Source organism: Lucilia sericata, unplaced genomic scaffold (assembly GCF_015586225.1).
Source record: "Lucilia sericata isolate MDLA Ls3-8-SP2 unplaced genomic scaffold, ASM1558622v1 Contig000397F_arrow, whole genome shotgun sequence".
In the NCBI taxonomy this organism is placed as follows: Eukaryota; Metazoa; Arthropoda; class Insecta; order Diptera; family Calliphoridae; genus Lucilia; species Lucilia sericata.
The window spans coordinates 82,501-108,679 of record NW_023994415.1 but is presented as its reverse complement, the minus strand read 5'-3'; the positions used below and the strand labels follow the sequence as shown (position 1 = coordinate 108,679).

Genomic DNA, 26,179 nt, shown 5'->3' with positions numbered 1-26,179 from the left:
AGTACGCTACGATTAAATGAAGATTAGGGTGGTGGATATTACGTTAGTTAATGTATAAATTCTCGATGATCTAACTAATTTAATATACTATTGCAAAATTGACCTATCCTAGCAAAAAGACCTAGAAATGTGGAAATATCACTATTGTTTTGAAACGAGCAATGTCGGTGTAGCCGAAGAAACATTGTAGACGAAATGTGACTTCAATACCTAACAGATCAGGTCTGAGACTAAGAAAATATTCAATAACATTATGACAAGTTCTACAGTAGTCGTTACGTGAAAGATCGAATCACTTAGTATGTCCATCTATTATACAATGCTCTGTGAAAATTGTTCACACTTTAAAGCCGTAACAAGTACTGCTAACTGAGAAACTGGTCTGTCCCGATTTCGCGCAAGTGGTGCTCTAACGTTTGTGTCTAAAAATTGTGTCAATATTCCGTGCATGTAGAGGGAAGCCGATTTTGGACAGATTGTCCGCTATATTATTCCCAGAAACATTTGAATATCCCGGTGCCCAGAGTTTGATTGACTCGACATTTCGTCCACGATTCGTCATCCGGAATCAGACTAGCAGACAGAAAATATAGATTTAATATTAGGTTTAGGTAGGTAAGAGGATATATTCAATATCATATTCGCCTGACAATAGCAAAGAATGTGCTCCAAAGTTTCACTGTCCTCTCTACATTCTCCACATTCGTCTGAATCCGCACGTTCAATTTCGTATAGCTGCACCCGTAATCCTGTAGGTGCACTCAGAATACATACCATCTTACTAACCTTAGACTTCCTCGTCATGCTCTCGTTTGGATTACCCTATAGAATCTTTATGTTTGTAACCACCAAAAGGCTTCATGAGATTCTCTCGCCCATATTTTGAATTCAGACCTCGTTGCGTCGAAGGGTTTTGCGTTCGTCAGGATAACTATCTCGAGCTTCCTTCCCTTTAAGGCTAGTTCATGCGCTTTTTCTTTGCTGACTACTCCCAAGTGTCCTGGTACCTACATATATGATGTAAACCGCACCTCTGAGAGATTATTCTGTTAAAGCTTTCTTACTATTCAGTAAGGTCTTAGTTTTAATCTTATCACCTGATATCGCCTTAATTACCTTCTGGCAGTCGGTAAAAATATAATTAAAGTATGTTTAATGTCAGTACAGATTCGGATATTGATGTTTCATGAAAATTTAGAATCTATTTTGCATATCATGGAGAATTAAATCAAATTCATTCAGATCTGGTGCCGGGCAATAAACGATCTTGTATCTCTTTCAGAATAAAACAAGTTCAGTTTTCTCCTGAGAAATCTAGATTACTATGTGTTCAGTCGGCTCAGTCGTCTAAGTGAAGATTGAAGGCATTGAAAAATAGTGGCAAAATCAGTTCGCTAAAGTCCAATCTTTCCACCGCCGATAACATCGATTCTGGTAGCATCTTCGATAACAAGGAAACCACGTCTACATTCAGACGTTCAATTACTAGTAGTGTTCTAACGGCTCAGTAGTCTTAGTGAAGATTGAATGCATTGAAAAATAGTGGCAAAATCAGTTCGCTAAAATCCAACCTTTCCAGCGCCAAAACATCGATTCTGGTAGCACCTTCGATGACAATTATCTGAGTTTCTCTTAGTATGTCATCGGAGGAGTCATACCAACTTTAACAGTTTCTCTTAGGATGTCATCGGAGGAGTCTTCTCAACTTTAACATCATACAGTTGGAAGCTCACCCAAGGCATAACTGGAAGGATCATATATACGAGGAGAACATTCGCAGTTATATGCAGCTTCCAATATGTCAGTCATCGCATACAGCGGCTTTGAAGGACATTAATTCCGCGGTCGCATAGCAGACATAGAGGAAATTCTGTTGCGGAAATCAAGAGAAATTCTGGCACAACTAAGATCGGTATGGGGCAGTAGGCTTAATGCCTACTGGTCATGTATTGACCGTGCCTTCCATAACAAATGTCCAACATGTGGTCAAGGTCCCCAAGATTTCCACCACATATTCACTTTGTGCAATGGAGTTATGGACACATCCAGTGGTACAACTTTTAGACCTGGACATTGATGCGGAGTCCCCATATAGATTATTGTATAGTTTTAGCTGTTACAACAACAACAAAAAAATCATGGCTCGGTTCATAATTTATCTAATATCTCGGGTCATATCCCGAAAAGAGCCCTAATGTTTTGTCTATTTTTGAAGTGATACAAGAACTTTTAACATATTTATGAGCCCAAAAGCCCTATTCGGGGAATATGGTTGTATGGGGGTTATTCGAAATAATAGACCGATTTTAACCATTTTCAATAGGTTTCGTCCTTGGGTCAAAAGATGAGTATGTGCCAAAATTTATCGAATTATCTTGAAAACACACAAGGTTGGCATGGACACACAGACGGACAGACAGAGGGACTGGTATTAAGGTGAGTGTAGGACCAATATTTTTGGGTGTCATCATCAGCACAAACGCATAATACCCTCCCCACTATAGTGATGTAGGGTATAAAGACAAATATCGATCTTCACCTTTTGTCAATGTAAACAAATCGTTAAATAAAAGATTATTAATAATATAAATAGTAGTTATATTTAACTATTTGTTTAAATAAAAGAATAACGCTTTAAGCATAATACCAAGCTAAAGTATCTGTTAGAGGAAATATCGATAAGAAGACATAAATATGTCAGAAATGAATATGATGTCTGACGTTTAACTGTACGTTAGACTTGATGTCTTCTGCTAATGATTTAAGATTAAACTGTGTTAAGTAGTGGAAAACTGAAACCTGATACATGGCTCTATATGTAGTAACTGTTGGCTACAAAATGTTGAGCGGCGGCGTAACGCTGATAATGACACGATATTAATATGAATAGAAGTTAACAGCGGTATTGATTGGAATTATATTTGAAATTTATCTTATTCTGAAATACATAGTTGTGTGTCTGCTGTCATGTATGAAATGTTGTTTGATAAACAAGTTTTGATTAGTACAAGTATGATAGCAAATTTTTTTTATACTTTCGTTATTAATTTTTAAATTTCTTAAAAACTAGTAGTAAAATGAGATTTTAATATAATTTTTTTGTAGTTTATTTTTTAGTTGTTGTTGTTTTCTTAAGAGAATATTGTGTATTTGTGCATCAAATGTCAAATGGAAATGATTTATAGGCATTTACCAATTAATTTAAAATAAATGACTTCCATTAGTGATTTTTTGTTGTTATTTTTTGTAAAATAAATTAATATGAAATTTGTTTAAATAAAACATAAATTATGGTTGTTTTTAAAAGTGTATGTGTGTTTATTTATGCAAATTATCTCCTTTCCTTTTATTGACATTTCTTGCACAGTGTTCTGATAGAGTGAAAGCGTTGGTTTCAAATGACAATCACTTTTCGTAACTGCTTTTTTTATTACTTTAAAACTCAAAAACATTAAACAATAAAATTAATTCATAGCCATTAAATTTATCTAATAAATCAACTATTTTATTGTCTAATTTACAACAGATATAATTAAAATTATGGCCACATAAACCCAGAATCATAAATATTTATTTTTCCTCTTCAACAATCATTAATAAATTTCTTATCGAATTATTCATAATTTTTCTTTGAAAAACCTCAAAATTCTCTTAATTTACTTAATACTTGTTAGTTCTTAAGAACTTTAGCATTTTAAAACTTCGATTAATGAATAGGTTCGTCTAATTATATACACACACGTTAAAATAAATAAAATATTGTTTATGCAAATAAAATTTAAGAATAAAACTTCTCACTGTGACGTTACTCATCGTCTGAGATATCGCCTATCAGACAGACGGTAACATCATTTCATATGCAAGAACTTTTAAGTGATTTTGTTTTTAAATTCATCAAAAACGTATAAAAAGAAGGTTCTGCAAATAAAATTAATGAATATTTTAGACACTAGTTGGAAATAAAAGTGTCTAAAATAATAAATAGTTAATCATAGTCTCTAGAATTTTTAAAACAAATTTACACAGGCAGACAAAATGTGTTTTTATTTAAACATATTAATGTATTTTTATTTATATTAAAGCTGAGCAAATATTTGACAAATGTTGCTACACAATTTTTACATTAGTGAAGTTATTTAAAAAAAAAAATTATAGTGGTTTTGAACTTGATTTTGCGATTGAAGGTGGAAACCATAATTGAGACTTATAATTCATGGAAATGCTGACATATCATTCATATGAATCTGCATTAAAGTATAACAATAGGCTAAGAATATTTTATTAAGTTGATTAGGTCATGTCCGCCCGTCTGCCCATGTTTACATTATAACCCAACTACAGTGAATAAAGTCTATAAATTTGCAATTATTTCACCTAGACCCTTTACAAACGCATCCTCCGAATAGATCTTCGGTGACCATAGTCACAAAAATATACTAATCAAAATTTTGTACAAGTCTAAACAATACAGCCGATTTTCGTAAAGGTCTCTTCAAAAGTGACTTCAATTAAATTCGCTCTAAACAACTTTTATATAAAAAAAATTCCGACCATTTGCTAAATCATGGATCCATTACAAACATTTTCAATAGACTTGTTGCTACATTGAAATTACACCAGTAACATTAATTACATTCAACGGATTATTAGATTAATATATCAATACCTAAGAATGATATTAGTTGAAAATTTTGGGCGCTACAAGGAATCAATTAAGATAGATGGTGGGTATCAGGCATGGTAAATTCTGTACTTTAGTACTATTTTCAGTACTTCTTGATACCGAAAAATACAGCAGATCCCCAATGTTATTTTCGGTACTTTTTCTGACTTATGAACTTTTGATAAATAGTAAAAAAACTACTCAATAGACCACTCTAGTCTATACTCAAGTCAATAATCTAGTATGCAGTCTACTCTGTAGTCTAGTATGTATTTTAGTCTGTAGTCTAGTCTGTAGTCCTAGTCTATAGTACAGTCTTTAATATAGTCCTACTCTTTAATCTAGTCTATAGTTTAGTCTATAGTCTAGTCTATAGTTTAGTCTATAGTCTAGTCCTATAGTTTAGTCTATAGTCTAGTCTATAGGCTAGTATATAGGCTAGTCTATAGTCTAGTCTATAGTCTAGTCTATAGTCTTAGTCTAGTCTTCTAGTCTATAGTCTAGTCTATAGTCTAGTCTATAGTCTAGTCTATAGTCTAGTCTATAGTCTAGTCTATAGTCTAGTCTATATCTAGTCTATAGTCTAGTCTATAGTCTAGTCTATAGTCTAGTCTATAGTCTACGTCTATAGTCTAGTCTATAGTCTAGTCTATAGTCTAGTCTATAGTCTAGTCTATAGTCTAGTCTATAGTCTAGTCTATAGTCTAGTCTATAGTCTAGTCTATAGTCTAGTCTATAGTCTAGTCTATAGTCTATAGTCTAGTCTATAGTCTAGTCTATAGTCTAGTTTATAGTCTACTCTAGTCTATAGCCTAGTCTATAGTCTAGTCTATAGTCTAGTCTATAGTCTAGTCTATAGTCTAGTCTATAGTCTAGTCTATAGTCTAGTCTATAGTCTAGTCTATAGTCTAGTCTATAGTCTAGTCTATAGTCTAGTCTATAGTCTAGTCTATAGTCTAGTCTATAGTCTAGTCTATAGTCTAGTCTATAGTCTAGTCTATAGTCTAGGCCAAATTCTAGTCTATAGTCTAGTCTATAGTCTAGTCTATAGTCTAGTCTATAGTCTAGTCTATAGTCTAGTCTATAGTCTAGTCTATAGTCTAGTCTATGTCTAGTCTATAGTCTAGTCTATAGTCTAGTCTATAGTCTAGTCTATAGTCTAGTCTATAGTCTAGTCTATAGTCTAGTCTATAGTCTAGTCTATAGTCTAGTCTATAGTCTAGTCTATAGTCTAGTCTATAGTCTAGTCTAGTCTAGTCTCTAGTCTAGTCTATAGTCTAGTCTATAGTCTAGTCTATAGTCTAGTCTATAGTCTAGTCTATAGTCTAGTCTATAGTCTAGTCTATAGTCTGTCATAGACTAGTCTAGTCTATAGTCTAGTCTATAGTCTAGTCTATAGTCTAGTCTATAGTCTAGTCTATAGTCTAGTCTAGTCTAGTCTATAGTCTAGTCTATAGTCTAGTCTTAGTCTAGTCTATAGTCTAGTCTATAGTCTAGTCTATAGTCTAGTCTATAGTCTAGTCTATAGTCTAGTCTATAGTCTAGTCTATAGTCTAGTCTATAGTCTAGTCTATAGTCTAGTCTATAGTCTAGTCTATAGTCTAGTCTATAGTCTAGTCTATAGTCTAGTCTATAGTCTAGTCCTATAGTCTAGTCTATAGTCTAGTCTATAGTCTAGTCTATAGTCTAGTCTATAGTCTAGTCTATAGTCTAGTCTATAGTCTAGTCTATAGTCTAGTCTATAGTCTAGTCTATAGTCTAGTCTATAGTCTAGTCTATAGTCTAGTCTATAGTCTAGTCTATAATCTAGTCTATAATCTAGTCTATAGTCTAGTCTATAGTCTAGTCTATAGTCTAGTCTATAGTCTAGTCTATAGTCTAGTCTATAGTCTAGTCTATGGTCTAGTCTATAGTCTAGTCTATAGTCTAGTCTATAGTCTAGTCTAGTCTATAGTCAAGTCTATAGTCTAGTCTATAGTCTAGTCTATAGTCTAGTCTATAGTCTAGTCTATAGTCTAATCTATAGTCTAGTCTATAGTCTAGTCTATAGTCTAGTCTATAGTCTAGTCTATAGTCTAGTCTATAGTCTAGTCTATAGTCTAGTCTATAGTCTAGTCTATAGTCTAGTCTATAGTCTAGTCTATAGTCTAGTCTATAGTCTAGTCTATAGTCTAGTCTATAGTCTAGTCTATAGTCTAGTCTATAGTCTAGTCTATAGTCTAGTCTATAGTCTAGTCTATAGTCTAGTCTATAGTCTAGTCTATAGTCTATAGTCTAGTCTATAGTCTAGTCTATAGTCTAGTCTATAGTCTAGTCTATAGTCTAGTCTATAGTCTAGTCTATAGTCTAGTCTATAGTCTAGTCTATAGTCTAGTCTATAGTCTAGTCTATAGTCTAGTCTATAGTCTAGTCTCTATAGTCCTAGTCTATAGTCTAGTCTATAGTCTAGTCTATAGTCTAGTCTATAGTCTAGTCTATAGTCTAGTCTATAGTCTAGTCTATAGTCTAGTCTATAGGTCTAGTCTATGGTCTAGTCCTATAGTCTAGTCCATAGTCTAGTCTATAGTCTAGTCTATAGTCTAGTCTATAGTCTAGTCTATAGTCTAGTCTATAGTCTAGTCTATAGTCCTAGTCTATAGTCTAGTCTATAGTCCTAGTCTATAGTCTAGTCTATAGTCTAGTCTATAGTCTAGTCTATAGTCTAGGCTATAGTCTAGTCTATAGTCTAGTCTATAGTCTAGTCTATAGTCTAGTCTATAGTCTAGTCTATAGTCTAGTCTATATTCTAGTCTATAGTCTAGTCTATAGTCTAGTCTATAGTCTAGTCTATAATCAAGTCTATAGTCTAGTCTATAGTCTGATCTATATTCTAGTTTATAGTCTGAGTTATATTATAGTCGGTTATGCTTAACCGAAAAAAATCTTTAAAAGTTCATATTTTTTTGAAAATGCTGCCTCATCTTCCGAGAATTACTAGTAAAGTCCGAGTTAAGCATTTTTAGGGAGATAGATTGATCTGAATGTAGAGTTCCATATAGTCAGACATTACTTAATTTTTGTTAAATTATATATCAAAGATTTGTTTTGGTTGACCAGTGTTTTTTTAAATATTCAATATCAAGAAACAGCAACTTGGTAACAAAAATGATTTTGTGAAAGGAGATGCTCTTCACAATAAACAACTGACTACCAGCAGGCCGAGATTAACTAAGACAACAAAAACAATTAGACGTTTAAGTTTGACACGTTGACAGCAGCTGAATTCGAAATGAAATATAACAATATTTGTTTAACTAATCAACTTGCTCGTATTAGTTAGATTTAGACTTCAGGCTAAAAATATGCAAATTTGAAATAGAATAATGTTGCTTCTAACTAAAACGGAAATGCGTACTAAAACAATTTAATTGCTTAATGACAAGCCAGCCGAATTGATGGATATTCGGCGTGCTTAGAAAAAGTTTAATTTAGTTGTTTTAAAGCAAACTTTTTAAGGCTTGGTTTGTAAATTTTTTTAAAATAATTGTTTGCAAATTCGGCGAGTTTTAATTGGATGTTTTCCATGTGATGCATCTTCATCTATTGACTAATTATCACAGATTATGCTGACATCACTTTGCATTTTGTTTCACGCACAATAAATCATTCACTCACACTTTACTTACTTACCCAGACAGGTTGTCAAGTCCAAGGCACCAGCATAGAGGCAACCATTTTTACGCTTAATAATATTCGTCAATTTATCCACACAAAAACATTCATTATCATGTTCGGGGCCAATGTCATTAACAAAATTCTCGCCAATCGAATAACGATAGCCGGGTATACCTTTGTACATGATCTCCTTTTGATAGAACAATTGAACGGAACGACAGATATCGGCACTAAAGATATACATGGAATCACCTTTCTGGCGAAAAGGTGGATACATGGAGGCATCGGTGCCATTGATTTGATTGCATTTTGAGGTGCCATTGTTGTCACTGGAATTCAACCAGACTTGTAGATGATGGTTATCATCAAGTTTTTGTATTTCTAAAACTCTCATAGCATCACCTTTGCCAGTGTGGACCTCATAGACATCGTGACCGGTGCCGTTTTTCTGTAACGAAAATAACTCCATTAATAGAGGCTCTATTAAATTATCTTTTTTTTTCCACTTACATGATTGAAAAATGAGAAGGCCAAACTGCCATCTTTAAGTTCACGTATAGTCTTGGAACCACCATCTTTGATTTGATTACAAATGGCCTTGGCTAATCCCTGAGGATTAATACAAAATCTCACACCATCGAACAAATACTCCTTGACTGTGGTGTGCACAAACATAGTTTTAGGATCATTGAAAATGGCCTTCAAATTGGCATTCAAATGCACCAATAGCAAAGCCAAACTGGGATCATTTTCCCCAATTTGCAATACGGACTAAAATTTGTGGTTAAACAAATAAAATGTAATATTTTACATAAAATTAGATAAAAACAAAAACTGGTTTTAAAATAATGAATATTTTTTAATTACTATATATAAGCGTTAATTTACAAGCATTCATAAGAAGCGTTAATTTCATTTTACAAATTTTGTATTTAATTTTGTGACTTTATAAACAAAAAAAGTTAATTAATTATTTAATTATTATGTACATGCTAAATATTTCCAATTATTTAAATACCAATTCACCTTTAATCAAATAGCTTTTTAAATAGATTTAACTAATTAAGAAGTTGTTAATTTGTTTAGCATTAAAGTTTTTTTTTACAACTTACTTTTACATCACTTAGTAATGTATGGAATATATTTTCTACCCATTTAAAGGGTTCTAAGAATATATACAGAGAAGTATTTAAATTAGTTACAAATAAGGATAAAGAGGAAAATGTTTATAAAATGTTAGCAACATATACATTATTTGCTAAATATAATTGGTCCTTCCAACCATATAAAATCTACACCAATGGTAATAAAAGTAAAGACGAATTTTTACTTTTCGTAGGTCCACACGTCATTTTCATCAATTATTTGATAGGTGTGAATGTACCTTAATATATAACACATCGATATACATACATATATCTATTGCATAACATAAATAAATTCCCCATCTTAGTAACAACACATGGATTATGCGCCAAGATAACTTCTCATCTTTTGAAGCCATGAAGGAATCATACCAATAACACAGGCCAAAAAAATTTTAAAAAAATCAAAATCAGAGAGGGGCGCTGAATCCGAATCTGGCCTCCGAATTTATATACCACATCAGGTCTTTCAGATATCATGTAGTAAGAACTAAAAAACTGATTTTCGCCATATATCAAGGACTTATATCAGTGGGAAGAAACCTTCGTTTTGTTATGTCATCTGAAAGTCCAATTTGACGGAGGTTTAACTTCTCAAATATAGACTAGACTATAGACTAGACTATAGTCTAGACTATAGACTATAGACTAGACTAAATACTAGAATATAGACTAGACTATAGACTAGACTATAGACTAGACTATAGACTAGACTATAGACTAGACTATAGACTGGACTATAGACTAGACTATAGACTAGACTGTAGACTAGACTATAGACTAGACTATAGACTAGACTATAGACTAGACTATAGACTAGACTATAGACTAGACTATAGACTAGACTATAGACTAGACTATAGACTAGACTATAGACTAGACTATAGACTAGACTATAGACTAGACTATAGACTAGACTATAGACTAGACTATAGACTAGACTATAGACTAGACTATAGACTAGACTATAGACTAGACTATAGACTAGACTATAGACTAGACTATAGACTAGACTATAGACTAGACTATAGACTAGACTATAGACTAGACTATAGACTAGACTATAGACTAGACTATAGACTAGACTATAGACTAGACTATAGACTAGACTATAGACTAGACTATAGACTAGACTATAGACTAGACTATAGACTAGACTATAGACTAGACTATAGACTAGACTATAGACTAGACTAAAGACTAGACTATAGACTAGACTATAGACTAGACTATAGACTAGATAGACTAGACTAAAGACTAGAATAGACTAGACTATAGACTAGACTATAGACTAGACTATAGACTAGACTATAGACTAGACTATAGACTAGACTATAGACTAGACTATAGACTAGACTATAGACTAGACTATAGACTAGACTATAGACTAGACTATAGACTAGACTATAGACTAGACTATAGACTAGACTATAGACTAGACTATAGACTAGACTATAGACTAGACTATAGACTAGACTATAGACTAGACTATAGACTAGACTATAGACTAGACTATAGACTAGACTAAAGACTAGACTATAGACTAGACTATAGACTAGACTATAGACTAGACTATAGACTAGACTATAGACTAGACTATAGACTAGACTATAGACTAGACTATAGACTAGACTATAGACTAGACTATAGACTAGACTATAGACTAGACTATAGACTAGACTATAGACTAGACTATAGACTAGACTATAGACTAGACTATAGACTAGACTATAGACTAGACTATAGACTAGACTATAGACTAGACTATAGACTAGACTATAGACTAGACTATAGACTAGACTATAGACTAGACTATAGACTAGACTATAGACTAGACTATAGACTAGACTATAGACTAGACTATAGACTAGACTATAGACTAGACTATAGACTAGACTATAGACTAGACTATAGACTAGACTATAGACTAGACTATAGACTAGACTATAGACTACACTATAGACTAGACTATAGACTAGACTATAGACTAGACTATAGACTAGACTATAGACTAGACTATAGACTAGACTATAGACTAGACTATAGACTAGACTATAGACTAGACTATAGACTAGACTATAGACTAGATTATAGACTAGACTATAAACTGGACTATAGACTAGACTATAGACTAGACTATAGACTAGACTATAGACTAGACTATAGACTAGACTATAGACTAGACTATAGACTAGACTATAGACTAGACTATAGACTAGACTATAGACTAGACTATAGACTAGACTATAGACTAGACTATAGACTAGACTATAGACTAGACTATAGACTAGACTATAGACTAGACTATAGACTAGACTATAGACTAGACTATAGACTAGACTATAGACTAGACTATAGACTAGACTATAGACTAGACTATAGACTAGACTATAGACTAGACTATAGACTAGACTATAGACTAGACTATAGACTAGACTATAGACTAGACTATAGACTAGACTATAGACTAGACTATAGACTAGACTATAGACTAGACTATAGACTAGACTATAGACTAGACTATAGACTAGACTAGACTAGACTATAGACTAGACTATAGACTAGACTATAGACTAGACTATAGACTAGACTATAGACTAGACTATAGACTAGACTATAGACTAGACTATAGACTAGACTATAGACTAGACTATAGACTAGACTATAGACTAGACTATAGACTAGACTATAGACTAGACTATAGACTAGACTATAGACTAGACTATAGACTAGACTATAGACTAGACTATAGACTAGACTATAGACTAGACTATAGACTAGAACTATAGACTAGACTATAGACTAGACTATAGACTAGACTATAGACTAGACTATAGACTAGACTATAGACTAGACTATAGACTAGACTATAGACTAGACTATAGACTAGACTATAGACTAGACTATAGACTAGACTATAGACTAGACTATAGACTAGACTATAGACTAGACTATAGACTAGACTATAGACTAGACTATAGACTAGACTATAGACTATAGGGACTAGACATAGACTAGACTTAGAATAATGACTAGACTATAGGACTAAGACTATTAGACTAGACTATAGACATAGACTATAGACTAGACTATAGACTAGGACTATAGACTAGACTAGACTAGGATTTAGACTAGACTATAGACTATAGACTAGACTATAGACTAGGACTATTAGGACTAGACTATAGACTAGACTATAGACTAGGACTATAGACTCGACTATAGACTAGACTATAGACTAGACTATAGACTAGACTATAGACTAGAATATAGACTAGGGACTATAGACTAGACTAGAAGACTATAGACTGACTATTAGACTAGACTATAGACTAGACTATGACTAGACTATAGACTGGACTATAGACTAGACTATAGACTAGGACTATAGACTAGACTGTAGACTAGACTATAGACAGACTAAGACTCGGGGACTATAGACTAGACTATAGACTAGACTATAGCTAGCTATTAGACTAGACTATAGGACTAGACTATAGACTAGAATTAGACTAGACTATCAGGACTAGACTCTAGACTAGACTATAGACTAGACTAGCTAGGACTAGACTAGACTAAGACTAGACTATAGACTAGAACTATAGAACTAGACTATAGACTAGACTAGACTAGACTATAGACTAGACTATAGACTAGACTACATGGATGACGAAGGAGGTGCTTTAGTCGGTAGGAAGCCGACATAATCCGTTGTTTTTTTTACACCGGGTATCATAGGCAAGATTTACCTGCGTTATAAAAAAGGAGTATAGACTAGACTATACTATATACTATATATTTGATGTCGTATAAGGAAGACACGATACGGTCCATTGCAATTTAATTTCCCACTATCGAGAATGCCATTGGAAAAATTCCATTAATTGAGAAATTTTGCTCACCATTGCATAAATTTGCAATATAAATACACAAGATTGTGAATGGCCACTTATGTGTTACAATTAAATTTGCAATGCCAAATCGAAACTTCCGGAATTTTAGACATACTTATGTTTGTCATACAAAAATCTAACAGAAACTTAAAAAGATAACTCATGCGTGAAAATAGACAAAATCGGCTACAAAATAACAACATTTATTAACAAATTAGTAATTAAACATGGCAATCAACCAGAAACTAACACTAACTTTAAATAAATATAATTCATGCGAAAATATTTTTGCAAGTTTACTTTTTTCTTAATATTTATTATTATTTAATAGTAGCATATTAAGTGTTATAAAATAACAGAATTCATTGTATTGAAACAACCATAAAAAATAAATGTTATAAGTAGTTTAGCAAATAATTTGTTAGCGGTTTTTTGACATGCAACACATTTTGGCAATAAATATAATCAAACAGCCATACATCCACAAAAAAACTAATCTTATAGTTAAAGTAAAAATAAATAAACAATAAGATAGAAAGAAATACATACATGCAGAGACATGCAAAAACTTGTTGACAAACATGATGATAATTATAGTTTAGAAATAGTAAGAAATAAATAAGTTTTTAGCTTAATTTACAGATCAATGGACCAAATACCGGTAACAATATAATATTTGTTTAGCATTGTCTGTTTTTTTGTTGTTAATCAATAGATATTGGGTTTAGTGTTTATAACATGTAGTAAGTATAAATAACAGTTAATGTATGTACTTAAAATTAACAAAAACCACTCATTATATATTTGAATATCTATATTGTCTACATAAACAGTAAGGGGCAAAACAGAGAGGAGTATTCAATTTTAAAACGACTTTATAAAAAGCATTATGGGTGCCTGAGGAGAAAATCTATTGTAAATTCAGATAGAATTTACTGTAATAAAAATTTTACGAAAATAATAAAAATATTCTATCCTTCATGTATTATTAATTTATCCCTAAAATATTTTACCAGACCCTAAAGAAAAGTGGACTTGGTTTCAAATATAATATGAAGAGCCAAAGTGAATTTGTTTTTTATAAAAATTATATTGAAGTATTATTGTTTAACTAAAAAACAACTTAGAAATGCGGAGTGGAACCCGCAGGTCAGCCGCATTAGGGACCGCCTAACTCACACATTTCGGTTGCAGCTGTAATATCACCTGTAATTAATAACAGCAAAAGTCAACAAACCATAGCAACAGCAAAACGTTATATATTGTCCATTGTCTCCCCGGATGGAGATTCCCCATATTGGTGTGGTGTACTAGTCTGCCGGGACTATAAACTGGTAGTGTCTAATACATCCTCTTCCTTTCCTAAGAATAGTTTGACCTGGGCTCGAACCAGAGCAACTAAAATTCTGATATCAAGGGAACCAGTAGCCCGCAGGACAGTGTTTCTTGTCCCGATACGTGGTGGCTGTAGTTTAAACCCAAAATGGCGGATAAAGAATGTTGGTATGAAGACATATGCACGATGAAATATTTAGGGATAAGTTTGGTTATCGAAAAAGACCAATCGGAGGAGTTTCTGTGGGGCTAAGCTTTAGAAATGGTACATAATGAATGAAGGTATATACGGGCTTAGTCCACCCGTATACCTAGAATAAGTGTATCGGATGTTTTCTGTATGAAAGTCTCCGATAACACAGTGAGACAAAATAAACGAAAGTTGGATCCGTGTAGAACATGAATATGTTTTTGAAATTTTAAAAACACCTCCAAAATCTTGAGTTACGGGTAAAAAACCGGTTATTAGTACCTTTAGGCACTTATAAGTCAGTAACTTAGTTGAATCTGAACCGATTTTAAGTTTCTCTATAGTAAAGCAACGGTGCAGCAGTGGCCAGAGACTAGATAGCTCAAGTACTCGAACAAAGTACTTGTACAGGGACCGGTAGAACCATGTACAAAAATTGCCAATTGTGTGTTCTTTGCAAGGCACAAATGGGCGGTGGTGAGTTGTCTTTAGCTCACCCTGTGGTTGGAATAGTGAACTATAGTGAAAAAGGCCGTTTGGTAGAAGTTCACATGTTCACTCGATTTCTGTTCATAGTTAGCAAAAGAACTGCTTGTCTTTTGAGGCCAAAAATATATTAAAAAAATTTCGGATACCCTGTTGTGAAGTAATGTGTATCAAAGAGAGAGCGCTCTACATCTATCGAAACAAATATTAGTCGGACATTGCCAGATCTACGCTATAACCCGTGTGATTCATAACATCTTAACTACCATTTCCCTCTAAATAGTTTTAAACACGTATCGAACCGTTGTTATAATGTAGTCCAAGTCTAGGCGGTTTTTGCTTAATTCTCGCTTCAAATGAATCACTGGCATTCGGTACAGTTTCTCTATGATGGTATGGTCAAATTTAAGCAGCTCATAATAGAAACTTTTTGGTTTCACCTTATACAAAGCATTATCATAGTGCCATGGATATATGGCTTTTCTATCGATTCGACTAGTTGGACTATCAGTCAGCCAAATAGTCTTTAAATAACTCTCAACTTTTATTCTGAATTTGACAAAAGTCTTCATGGAGTAACGTATCTCATTCGTGGTCTTCAAACTTTTTTTTGACTGAGCTGGTAGATCTTTGTTTTCCGAGTCAAAATTAAAGACAACATTCACCATAAGTTTCGGTGAGTAATCGATGTGACTCGGCTTTACTTTTTTTAAATTATAACGTATGAGAAACCCTGAACTGCCCTATATTCTGGACTTTATCGTGCCTTTAACAGACAAACAGACATGTCTAACAAGATTCCTTATATATTTATAAACTTTATAGGACCTAATGTTAATACACCAAATAAAAACCTTTCAAATCGGATGAAAAACAAAAGAATTACATGATGAAGGTATCTTTGATCAGCCAAGACACTACTCCTTAGAGCCAATCTTCGAAATTAATAAACTCCCCTTTTACTTCTGTTAAATTTAATATGGTATTTTAGAAATGTCATATTTATATGTTAGATGCTGTCCTAATTTGCTTGTTTGAGGCCCTCACAAAGTCTGCTCTGGAGAGTTTGGGGATTCCATCCTCAAAATTTCAACTCGAATAATCTCCTTTACACGAATTTCCTCTACTACAATTTTGGACAAATTATTTGATTATCCGACAAAAAATCGGAGAAAAATTATATAAGACATTTTTTTGTTTGTTAATTGTTGGTGTACGAAATCATATGATCGGTTTAAGTATTACAATTCCCTATAATGTAAGTCCACCACTATATACATTTATTAATATTGATTAGTAAAACCTCTATATTTACGTTTTAAACGAGTTAAGTATAAGTATAAGAAAATAAATATTTGAAATATTGTGGTTATTTTGTACTTTTGTTTAGTAAAATGCCAAATAATATAAAAATTTGCTGGAGAATTATAAACTGTAAAAGATAAAAATTACTTTACGTTTCCCACGAATACGATCCATTAAACGTTTCAATACTCGTACGCCTGGCGTTCTATTCAGGCGTGAATTTATTCTATTGGCAAAACCCTGTAAAATGTCTGTGATTTCTCTTTCGAATACTTGTAAAAATGCCTGAAAAATTATGACGTAAAAGGGTACACGTAGAAAAAATAAAATAAAAATTAAATAAATGGTGTTGAAAATAAATAAGTGCAAAAATAAAAGGGGAAAATAGGGAACTATAAGATATATAGGAATGTATCTAATTTTAGAGTGCCAAGGTGATGAACTATCAATAAGTCTCTTCCTGGTTTAAAAATATTATATCCTCTATTCACCCCTTTTATCCTTTAAAGATCTTATTCATAATAAAATTTTTAATTTATCAATTTCAATCGAAACTTTAATAAATCTAGTAATTCATTATGAATAAACTGGTATATAATCGTGTAACTTACATTCATGTGCATATTCAAAGCCACTATATGATCACTCTCCTTAAACGGAGCCGATGCCTCTGCGTCAAAAGTATACAATTGATCTTGAACAAATGTAATTTTTGAACCATCATGTGAAAAATGTTTCACTTTTTTCGCTCTATATTGTCTAAGTAAAATATAGGTTTTTTTATGAAAATTTGAAACTAATGAAATATATAGATTTGTGTAAAACTTACTTGTAAACATAGGGTCCTATTTCTTTAACAATTGGTAAGGCACCCTGTTGTACCTTGTGGGGATTTGTTACATTAAATATATAAACCTTAAATGTTAAAGGTTGTGGTGTTTGTATGAAACGTTTGTACTGCTCGGAACCATCGGCTATTATGACACTCTGTAAAGAAAACAAATTAAGAGAGAGTTGTTAAATTTAGATGAATTTTATTTTAAAGATTTTTGGAAAAAAAGTGAATTTCTAAATCAAGATATTTGGTTTTTATTAAAATTAGATTAGATTACTAGTGGCTGTTTACAGTTCTCCTACCAATCGCATCCCCATAATAATATTAAAGTTACGGTACAAGGCCTAATAACCCAGTACCGGCGATAAGTTTAAGTCAGCTTTTCATTACTACTGAGGTAGATTTCGCGGATACAGAATTGCGAAATCCCCTTATTAAACAATGCTAAATTAGGAATTGTCCTACAATGGAAACTTAACATCCAACACAGAGACAACGGTCATCTACTTTCGTAACATGTTTGGGATGTAAACGGGACTTAGTCACAACATAGTTAAGTAGATGTATACAGGTATAGTACGCCCTATTCTTATCTACAGATCTCAGATATATGGTGAACTTCAACTAAGAATAAATTTGTTATAGATCAGTTATACAAAGTTCATGCATTGGAATAACAGGTGCTCTAAGAACTAGTTCTTCAGAAGCTCTGAATGTCATATTGTGCATCCTACCTATAGTCCCCATATTGGTGTATTGCAATCCCAGGTTAAAGAGGTTGTACCAGTACCTCTAGCCTGCCGGGACAATAAACTGGTGATGTCCATTCACTCCTCGGACTTTCCTTGGAATGATTTGACTTGTGGTCGAACCAGAGACCAGTTGGTTAAGGTTCCTTTGGGATCCACGTAGTGTCTGTGGTTTGAACCCAAATTCGCGGTAAGCCTGAAAAAGACCAGCGTGAAATAGGCCAACACGGCAGGTGTTCACATAAAGCACTTCGACATTCATCCTACCTATAGAGCTGCATATAATGGCAATATATGCTTGAATCGTAGCGAGATTTAACTCATCCGGAAGTTGGAGATCAAGACCATGTGGACATGCTAAATTTTGACCTTGAACTAAGCATCCAACTATATTACCCCACTTACGGACTTTGATGTAGTTCTCCAATTTAAAGTTCCTTGTAGGAGTGATGTAGGGGTAACCTACCAACCGATTTCACCACCAAAATTTGTACAGATGGTTCTAAAATGAAGTATTAACGGTATTGGTTCTGGTGTTTTTGTGAAGAAGAAGCTAAGATAAGAATTTTTCACCGTCTTCTCAATATTCGAGGCAACTTATACTGGGTGTGACCCAGCAGTTCGGTCGGATAGTTCCGAACTACCTATTAACTTAACATTTAGGGTTACCCCAAGCCACTGAGTGCTTGTCCTACGAGGAAGTCAATCGTCACCTCTTAGATTACGAAGAGACGACAAAAAGCTAAAGTATCTTTTTCAAGTGTCCACTATTTCGCTTACAAAGGGGAAACTAAATTGACGTTTATCTTTAACCCTCGTTATACCCTACACCACTATAGTGGATGGGGGGTATTATACGTTTGTGCTGACGTTTGTAACACACAAAAATATTGGTCCTACACCCACCGATCGACTCAGAATCACATTTTAAGTCGATTAAGACATGTCCGTCCGTCTGTCCGGCTGGCTGGCTGTCCATGTAAACCTTGTGCGCAAGGTACAGGCCGCAATTTTCAAGATAATTTGATGAAATTTGGACCAAGCATGTTCTTTGGCACAGGGCCGAAGTCTATTGAAAATGGTTGAAATCGGTCCATTATTTCACCTAGCCCCCATACAACCGTACCTCCCGATTTTGGCTTTTTATGCCATAATTACGTCAAATATATTATTATCTCTCTAAAAATTGCCAGAAATAAGTTTTATATAAGTATAAATGACACTGCAGATTTTCGTAATGATCGGCCCTTATTTGACCCTAGCCCCCATACAAAAAATGTCTTAAACGTCATAATTAACTATTATTTAAAAATATATCCTTTTCCCAAATTTAATGAGGATCGGTCCATGTTTGACCTATGGAATTAAGGTAAAATTCAACATAAAAGTTTCTTTGTGAAAAATAAAAATGTTTAAAATATACTAATAGTGTAGGGTATTATATGGTCGGCCATGCCCGACTATACTTTCCTACTTGTTTAAATTTGAAGCTGCTTATGGTCTCGACAATTTAAAACATTGGGAAAATGTATAGTCCAACAGATTTTTGACATTAGAAGCCAACAAATAAACCACTGTTGTACATGACCCCATTCGATTTACACAGTATAACCAATTAATTAAATTAGATTCTTATGTACGAAACATGACTCTTTCGGAAAATGTTTAAACAGACATTTTAGAATTTTAATTAAAAAACACACGTTAATAAATCACAACCAATCATTTAATTAACTAAATAGTTGGAAAAGAAACAAGGTGAAAAAATTGTTGACCTAAAAAACTATAATCTTTTCTCCAAATTTTAAAATATTTACATAAATACAAATTTTCCATCGTTTTAGAAAAGTGTGGAATGTGAACTATTAAATAAAACTTAATTTAAATTTCATGCTTGGTGAATTTTCACCAAAGGTGAATTATACAAATAAGGTCACAAAGTAAATATTTTCATATTCAAAAGATCGCTGAACTTTTTCATACACTTATTTGAACTTTACGCTCATGCATTTTTATACCCTACACCACTTTAGTGGGGAGGGTATATTGGATTTGTGCTGATGTTTGTAACATACAAAAATATTCGTCCTAGACCCACCTTAAAGTATACCAATCGGCATAGAATCGTTTTCTGAGTCGATTAAGCTATGTCCGTCCGTCCGTCTGGCTGGCTGTCCATGTAAACCTTGTACGCAAGGTACAGGTCGCATTTTTCAAGATAATTGGATGAAATTTGGCACGCACGTTTTATTTGACCCAAGGACGAAAATCGGTCCATTATTTCACCTAGCCCCCATAGAACAGAACCCTCCGATTATGTTAAATATACAGATATATCGATCAAATACAGCACAACTAAGTTTTATAGAAGTCTTGATGACCCTGCCAAATTTCATAAAGATCGGGCCCCATTAGACCCTAGCTCCCATACAAAGTCCCCTTCAGAAAATTACTTGAATGTCCCAAATTAACTTATAAACACAAATATCGCGATGAAATTCAGCACAATAAAATATTATGTAAATATAAATATATTCATAAAATTTTATCGGGCTTGGTCCATATTTGCCCCTAGCCCCCATATAAAGCCTCTTTCAGAAAATTAGTTTTTCATCCATAAATTGCTTAAATGTATCGGAACAAGGGAATATTGAAGATAAATGCTTTATTATGAAAAATAAATCACATTTAATATTCATAACTGGTGTAAGGTATCATATGGTCGCCCACGCCCGACTATACTTTCTTACATGTTTTAAATGTTTTTTTTTTGTAAATTGTGTTTTCTCATCGTGTCATTGTAAATTTATTACACTTTGTGTTGATTATAATAAAATTAATGGATCTTCAGCACTAAAACAATGTTTGTACAATTAGATTGTTATTAATTTTTGCTTTAACAAATCTTTTTGGGAATTTTATGTAAATCGATATCGCAAGTGCCAAAATGAAATTTATTAAATGTTTTTTAAAATTGTTATCGTTTTTTAGTGAAAATAAATTGTAAATGAAAGATCTATGAGTTTAGGGGAAGCATGTGTTATACATGGTGCGAATAAATTAAAAAACAATATCTGTTAAAAAATTCTGATAGGAAATAAAATTATTGTAAATTTTTTTTTTAATTTTAGTTTGATCAAATCTATATATATATAAAAGAGTAGCGTTACTGACTGACTGATTCATCATCGCACAGCCCAAACGGATGAACCTAGAATCATGAAATTTTCCCACTAAGGAGGGATTTTTGGAAATTTGTACATTTAGGGGTAAAAAGGGGGAAAATGGGTAAAACAGATTTTCTTAATTATCTTACACAATATTAGTGATACAAGAAAAATTTTAAATGCACCAATATCTACTCTTAAAATGAGCTGATGGGTGTCTGGTACTTTTTTGAAATTCGTACTTTTAAGGGGTTAAAATGTGTAACAAATGTGATTTTGGTACCTTTTTTGGCCCTCTATAATTTTTTAACAAATAAACTTAATAACATTTTGTAAATATTTATATTTTGCAAAATTATGAGATACCTGTTTCGTAGCACACTAAGAAAACTTTTTCGACTTATTGACATATACATACCTATTAAATTATGTACTAATTTTGTAATATTTATTGAAACAAAATATTTGATATTTCACTGGGGAAAAAAGTACCAAAAAGGTGAAAATGGGAAATTTTATTTATTCAATTTGAGCCAATTTTTATAAAATTTGAAGAAATAGTTAATTTACTCATACAAAATAAGATATTGGTATATTATTTTGGAATTCGGGTACTAAGGTCTATATAGGACGAAATTCGGGTAAATTGTTTGGTACTTTTTGAAACCACAATTTTTCTGGAACAAATGAATGCAGATTAGAATCGCTTGAGTTTGATCTGTGATATATAGATTTAAACACGGAATACTTCTTAAACTCAAATTTCTAAAAAGTCTATTCCTAGGTGAAAGGGGGAAAACTGGTAATATTTTTATTAGTACTTTCAAGGTAGAATTTATTCCACTTTTGGTACTTTTTCTTTCTCCAATTGATACTCTTCATTCATTTCAGGTGATACTTTTTGATTTTTTTACGATATTGAACATATAAATATAAAATTTAATATGTAGGGTAGAATCTAATGAAAGGGAATTTTGGTACATTTTCGTTCATCAAATTATAGTTTTTGAATTTTCTATCATATTGAACACAGAAACATTTGATTGAATGAAAATTTTTCATTTCCTTTTTCAAATAGTACTTTCGAAATTTTCTAAAATGCGAAATCTAAACGAATGAAATTAAAAATACACGCTCCTTACTGAATGCCAAATTTATTCACGTGATAAATTTCAATAATATTGAATGTAAAAAACATAAAATTTAATTCAATTAAAATTTTCTATAAAAGTACTCAAAATTTAGTATGTATTTAATTTTGGTTGGGGTAGCGAAGCACCCAGGATATGCTAGTATGACTAGAAATAATAAACATCTATTAGTACCCAGCAAAAACTTTAGTTACCAAGTAAGGATTTAAAATGCTAAAATTAACTTACACAATAGCATTTTTCGTCATTATTTTAAGATAGTGATGTCATTGGAGCCAAGTACTTTCCACAAACGCTTACATGTAATTCAAAAAATCAGTCAATGTAAATCGTGTGAAAAAAATTATACCGATACTATATCTTCACGATGAAGCTGAATAATGAATTAGAAAGTATTTATATAACACATTGTTAATAAGACGTTATAAAAGTACATCTATGTAATCAGAACGATATATAGTAGTCATTGCAAAGTATGTTATTAGGTAAGTGTTTAATATTGCGAGTCATTACCAAGTTTTTGCTGGGCAGTTTTTAAATTATAAGTTATTTAGTATGTAGTCAAGTCTAGATTATAGTCAATACTATAGAATAGGCTATAGCTTTAAAAGCATTCATGACCAAAGATTATGCACTTCTCCCAAATTCTTTTCACCTTTTAATAACTTTCATTTATGGATATTAGGGTGGTTTTAAAAAATCGATGTCGGTACCCCCCTAAAATGTTTCAATTTGTTAGATTTTAAGATTGCCAAAGTTTGAGCATGATTTAAAGATATTAACACTTGCCACTGGGGTCTTAAAGTTTTAAAAATCTAGATTTTTTGAAGCCGATACTATTTATAATATTTTATATGCAATAGAAAATATGTAAGTAGTACTAAATTCGAGATAATGAAGACAATGTCCCTAAAACGTAACTATATACACCTTAGAGCGAAGATGGAACCTATTGTGAAAAAAACCCTTTTTTTCCTTTCTATATTATAAATTTTTGGAATGAAAACAATTATGTATTTAAAAAATCAAGTATAATAAATGTCTTTTTCATTTTATTGTTATTTAAATTTATTAATGTCCTTTCTAAGTAATTGGTTGTAATCTGTTATGAGCTAGCTTGACTCCCCGCTCTGCCATGTCGTTCACAACTTTCAAGTTGTTTACTATCCTTTCCCCTCCTGGCCAAGTTGCAGGATATTTATCAAGAAATTCGGTGTAATGTTAAATCTCTTTTACAACAGGTAAGTCTCACTTGTAATTAGGACTGGGAGACCTTTTTCTTAGAGTTTCGGCAATTGTTTTTTAGTTGGGGTCTATTATTTCTGGAGCACTTGTCATTTTCTTCTGCTAGATTTGTTAAGATTTTTGTCGCCATTTGGCTCTTTACGGTGTTTTGCACTGTTGGTTCAAACAATGCCAGGGCAACAAGTTTAGAACTATAATACTACAGGTGATTTATCATTTTGTTAAGTAATTTTTCTGATATTTTTTTGTCAATGCTTTCGAATTTTAATAGAGTTTCAATGAGGTCTAGGTCTTGTTTTGCCGCTAAAAACGCTCTGAGGACAAAGTACTTCAAGGGCCTCTTGTTCTTAGGAAGTCAGCTTAAACTGGCCATGGAAGAGTTGTATTTTAAGACAGTAAATAGGTTTTGCCATCCACCGGGCATGGTGTACTGGACCTGGAGATCTGAAGCGCACATCCTTTCCGTCACGATGGCCAAGATATATCAATGCCAACTGTAATAGCTCTTTGTAGTCGTCTCTTGGCTGGCATTCTATTAATTTTTTTTGCAGTTCTTCTTTGATATTCTCTACTTCTTCTTTGGTCAGTAGTTCCAAAACATTTTCGCCTACATCGAACTTGGATTTATTAATCGCCGACCATTCTTTTTGAAACCTATTCAATATGTCTGGATGAGGTCCCTATGTGCTTCTAAACTTTCAGTCAAAAACCCCTCTAAACAAGACTTCTAAAACGTGGTGTCGGCAAGCTCTCGACCTAAGACCTGCTCCTGGAGATTGCACGCTCCATTGAGTCTCCCAGTATTTCATGCTGTTGTATCGAAGTACATAGCCACGACCGAGCTGGCGAGACCAGCTCGGTCGTACATAGGGCTTGATCTCCCCCTCCCCTTCATTAGGTTTTTTTTCGGTTTCATTACTAGTTGCGAATTTATTGCCTTGAATATAAAATTTTATGGGTGCCAAATTGTATGATGAAATTAATCTTTAAAATGAGCTATACATGGGATCGTTTAAGTGTTAAATTGGTCCCAGCTGAGAAATTTGCTTATTCGCCAGGCAACGAACATAAAAGCATTTATGACCACATACACCTACCCCAACTTCACCTTCTAATACCTTTCATTTATACTTTATATCCATGTATTGCTTTAAGGAAAGAAGTTCCTCATTTGGTCGATTCGCTAGGCTCCAGAACCCCAACTTAACACACCAGCATTTATCGCTCGAGTTGTTGTAGAGGATGTTGTAGATATTTCCGTCACTAGCGGCAGATCTGAGATATAAGTTGTTTGGTGTAGGGTATCCAATAAAACGACTTTCTTGGAACCTACAACACTCGACTAAAATAAAGCTCTGCAATAACACAAGAAGAACCGATTGGTTCAATGACAGAGATATCCTCTGACATGAACTTAAGAATATACCAAAATTATAAGCAATGCTTTCACTAGGGCAAAGAAAAGCTTTCTACCAAGGGAATTCGGAGATATCTAAGAAATAGGTATTTCTTTTAACATAAGGCACAAGAATAAATCGTGGCAGCTCAATACCACAGAAAATGTGCTGGGAATATATAGGTAATACAAAGGATTCTCTAGACTTACCAAGATACTTCCTAAGTGTCAATGTAGTCCAACCTAAGAACCTAAGAATCTACAGTGAATACTAATTTCCCAACTATCATCGAAATTTCCATGGAAACTAGAACACTATTGGGAATCACACTACAAATTCCCTGAATAACGTGGCTTTTCCCCATTCAAGATACCTGGGACCGGTGACTATAGTCAACAGTCAAGAAAATTAAAGAAAAATTAAAATTAAATTATAGTCAAGACTACAGTCAAAAATTTAAACTAGATAAAAGAAAAGACTTTATATTAAGAACTTCAGACCACATAAATATGAAGAATTTGGACTAGACTATAGATTTTAATATCAATGATGTTCACCTTCGTGAGAAGAGTATAAATTATATATATTCTGGATCCTTATAGATTGCGGAGTCGATTAATCTATGACTGTATGTCTGTCTGTCTGTCCGTCTGTATGTCTGTCTGTCTATTTGTTTGTCTTTCCGTGTGTCTGATGAAATCAATTTTCTGAAGAATCCAGATATCTTCGGAATCGAAATCTTCAAGTATTTTGACAGACATAGTTTAGAGAAGTTTTTTATTTAAAATCAGCAAAATCCATTCATAAATAATGGAGATATAAGCAAAAATCCGAGACAACCTCTGAATTTCATTAAAAGAAGAGAATTTTAGTGCATGCTTAAAAAGAAATAATAAACAACAACGACACGTTCGAATGAAGCTGTGTGTTGTTATTGACTAGAAAATAAAATTAAGCATGTTGG

The 26,179-nt window shown here is 32.9% G+C and overlaps 1 protein-coding gene across 3 annotated transcripts in view; it reads right to left on the bottom strand.

Moving 5' to 3' along the window:
* Positions 1-26,179, bottom strand: part of LOC119604462 (sensory neuron membrane protein 2) — a 74,448-nt gene that overhangs the window by 37,223 nt on the left and 11,046 nt on the right. For all 3 annotated transcript variants that reach the window (XM_037957095.1, XM_037957096.1, XM_037957097.1), the window contains 5 exons: positions 17,501-17,658; positions 17,283-17,430; positions 16,819-16,956; positions 8,828-9,088; positions 8,333-8,765 (listed from right to left, as the gene is read on the bottom strand). In XM_037957095.1, the coding sequence (XP_037813023.1) occupies positions 8,333-8,765; positions 8,828-9,088; positions 16,819-16,956; positions 17,283-17,430; positions 17,501-17,658 (1,138 nt within the window). The remainder of the gene's footprint in view (positions 1-8,332; positions 8,766-8,827; positions 9,089-16,818; positions 16,957-17,282; positions 17,431-17,500; positions 17,659-26,179) is intronic.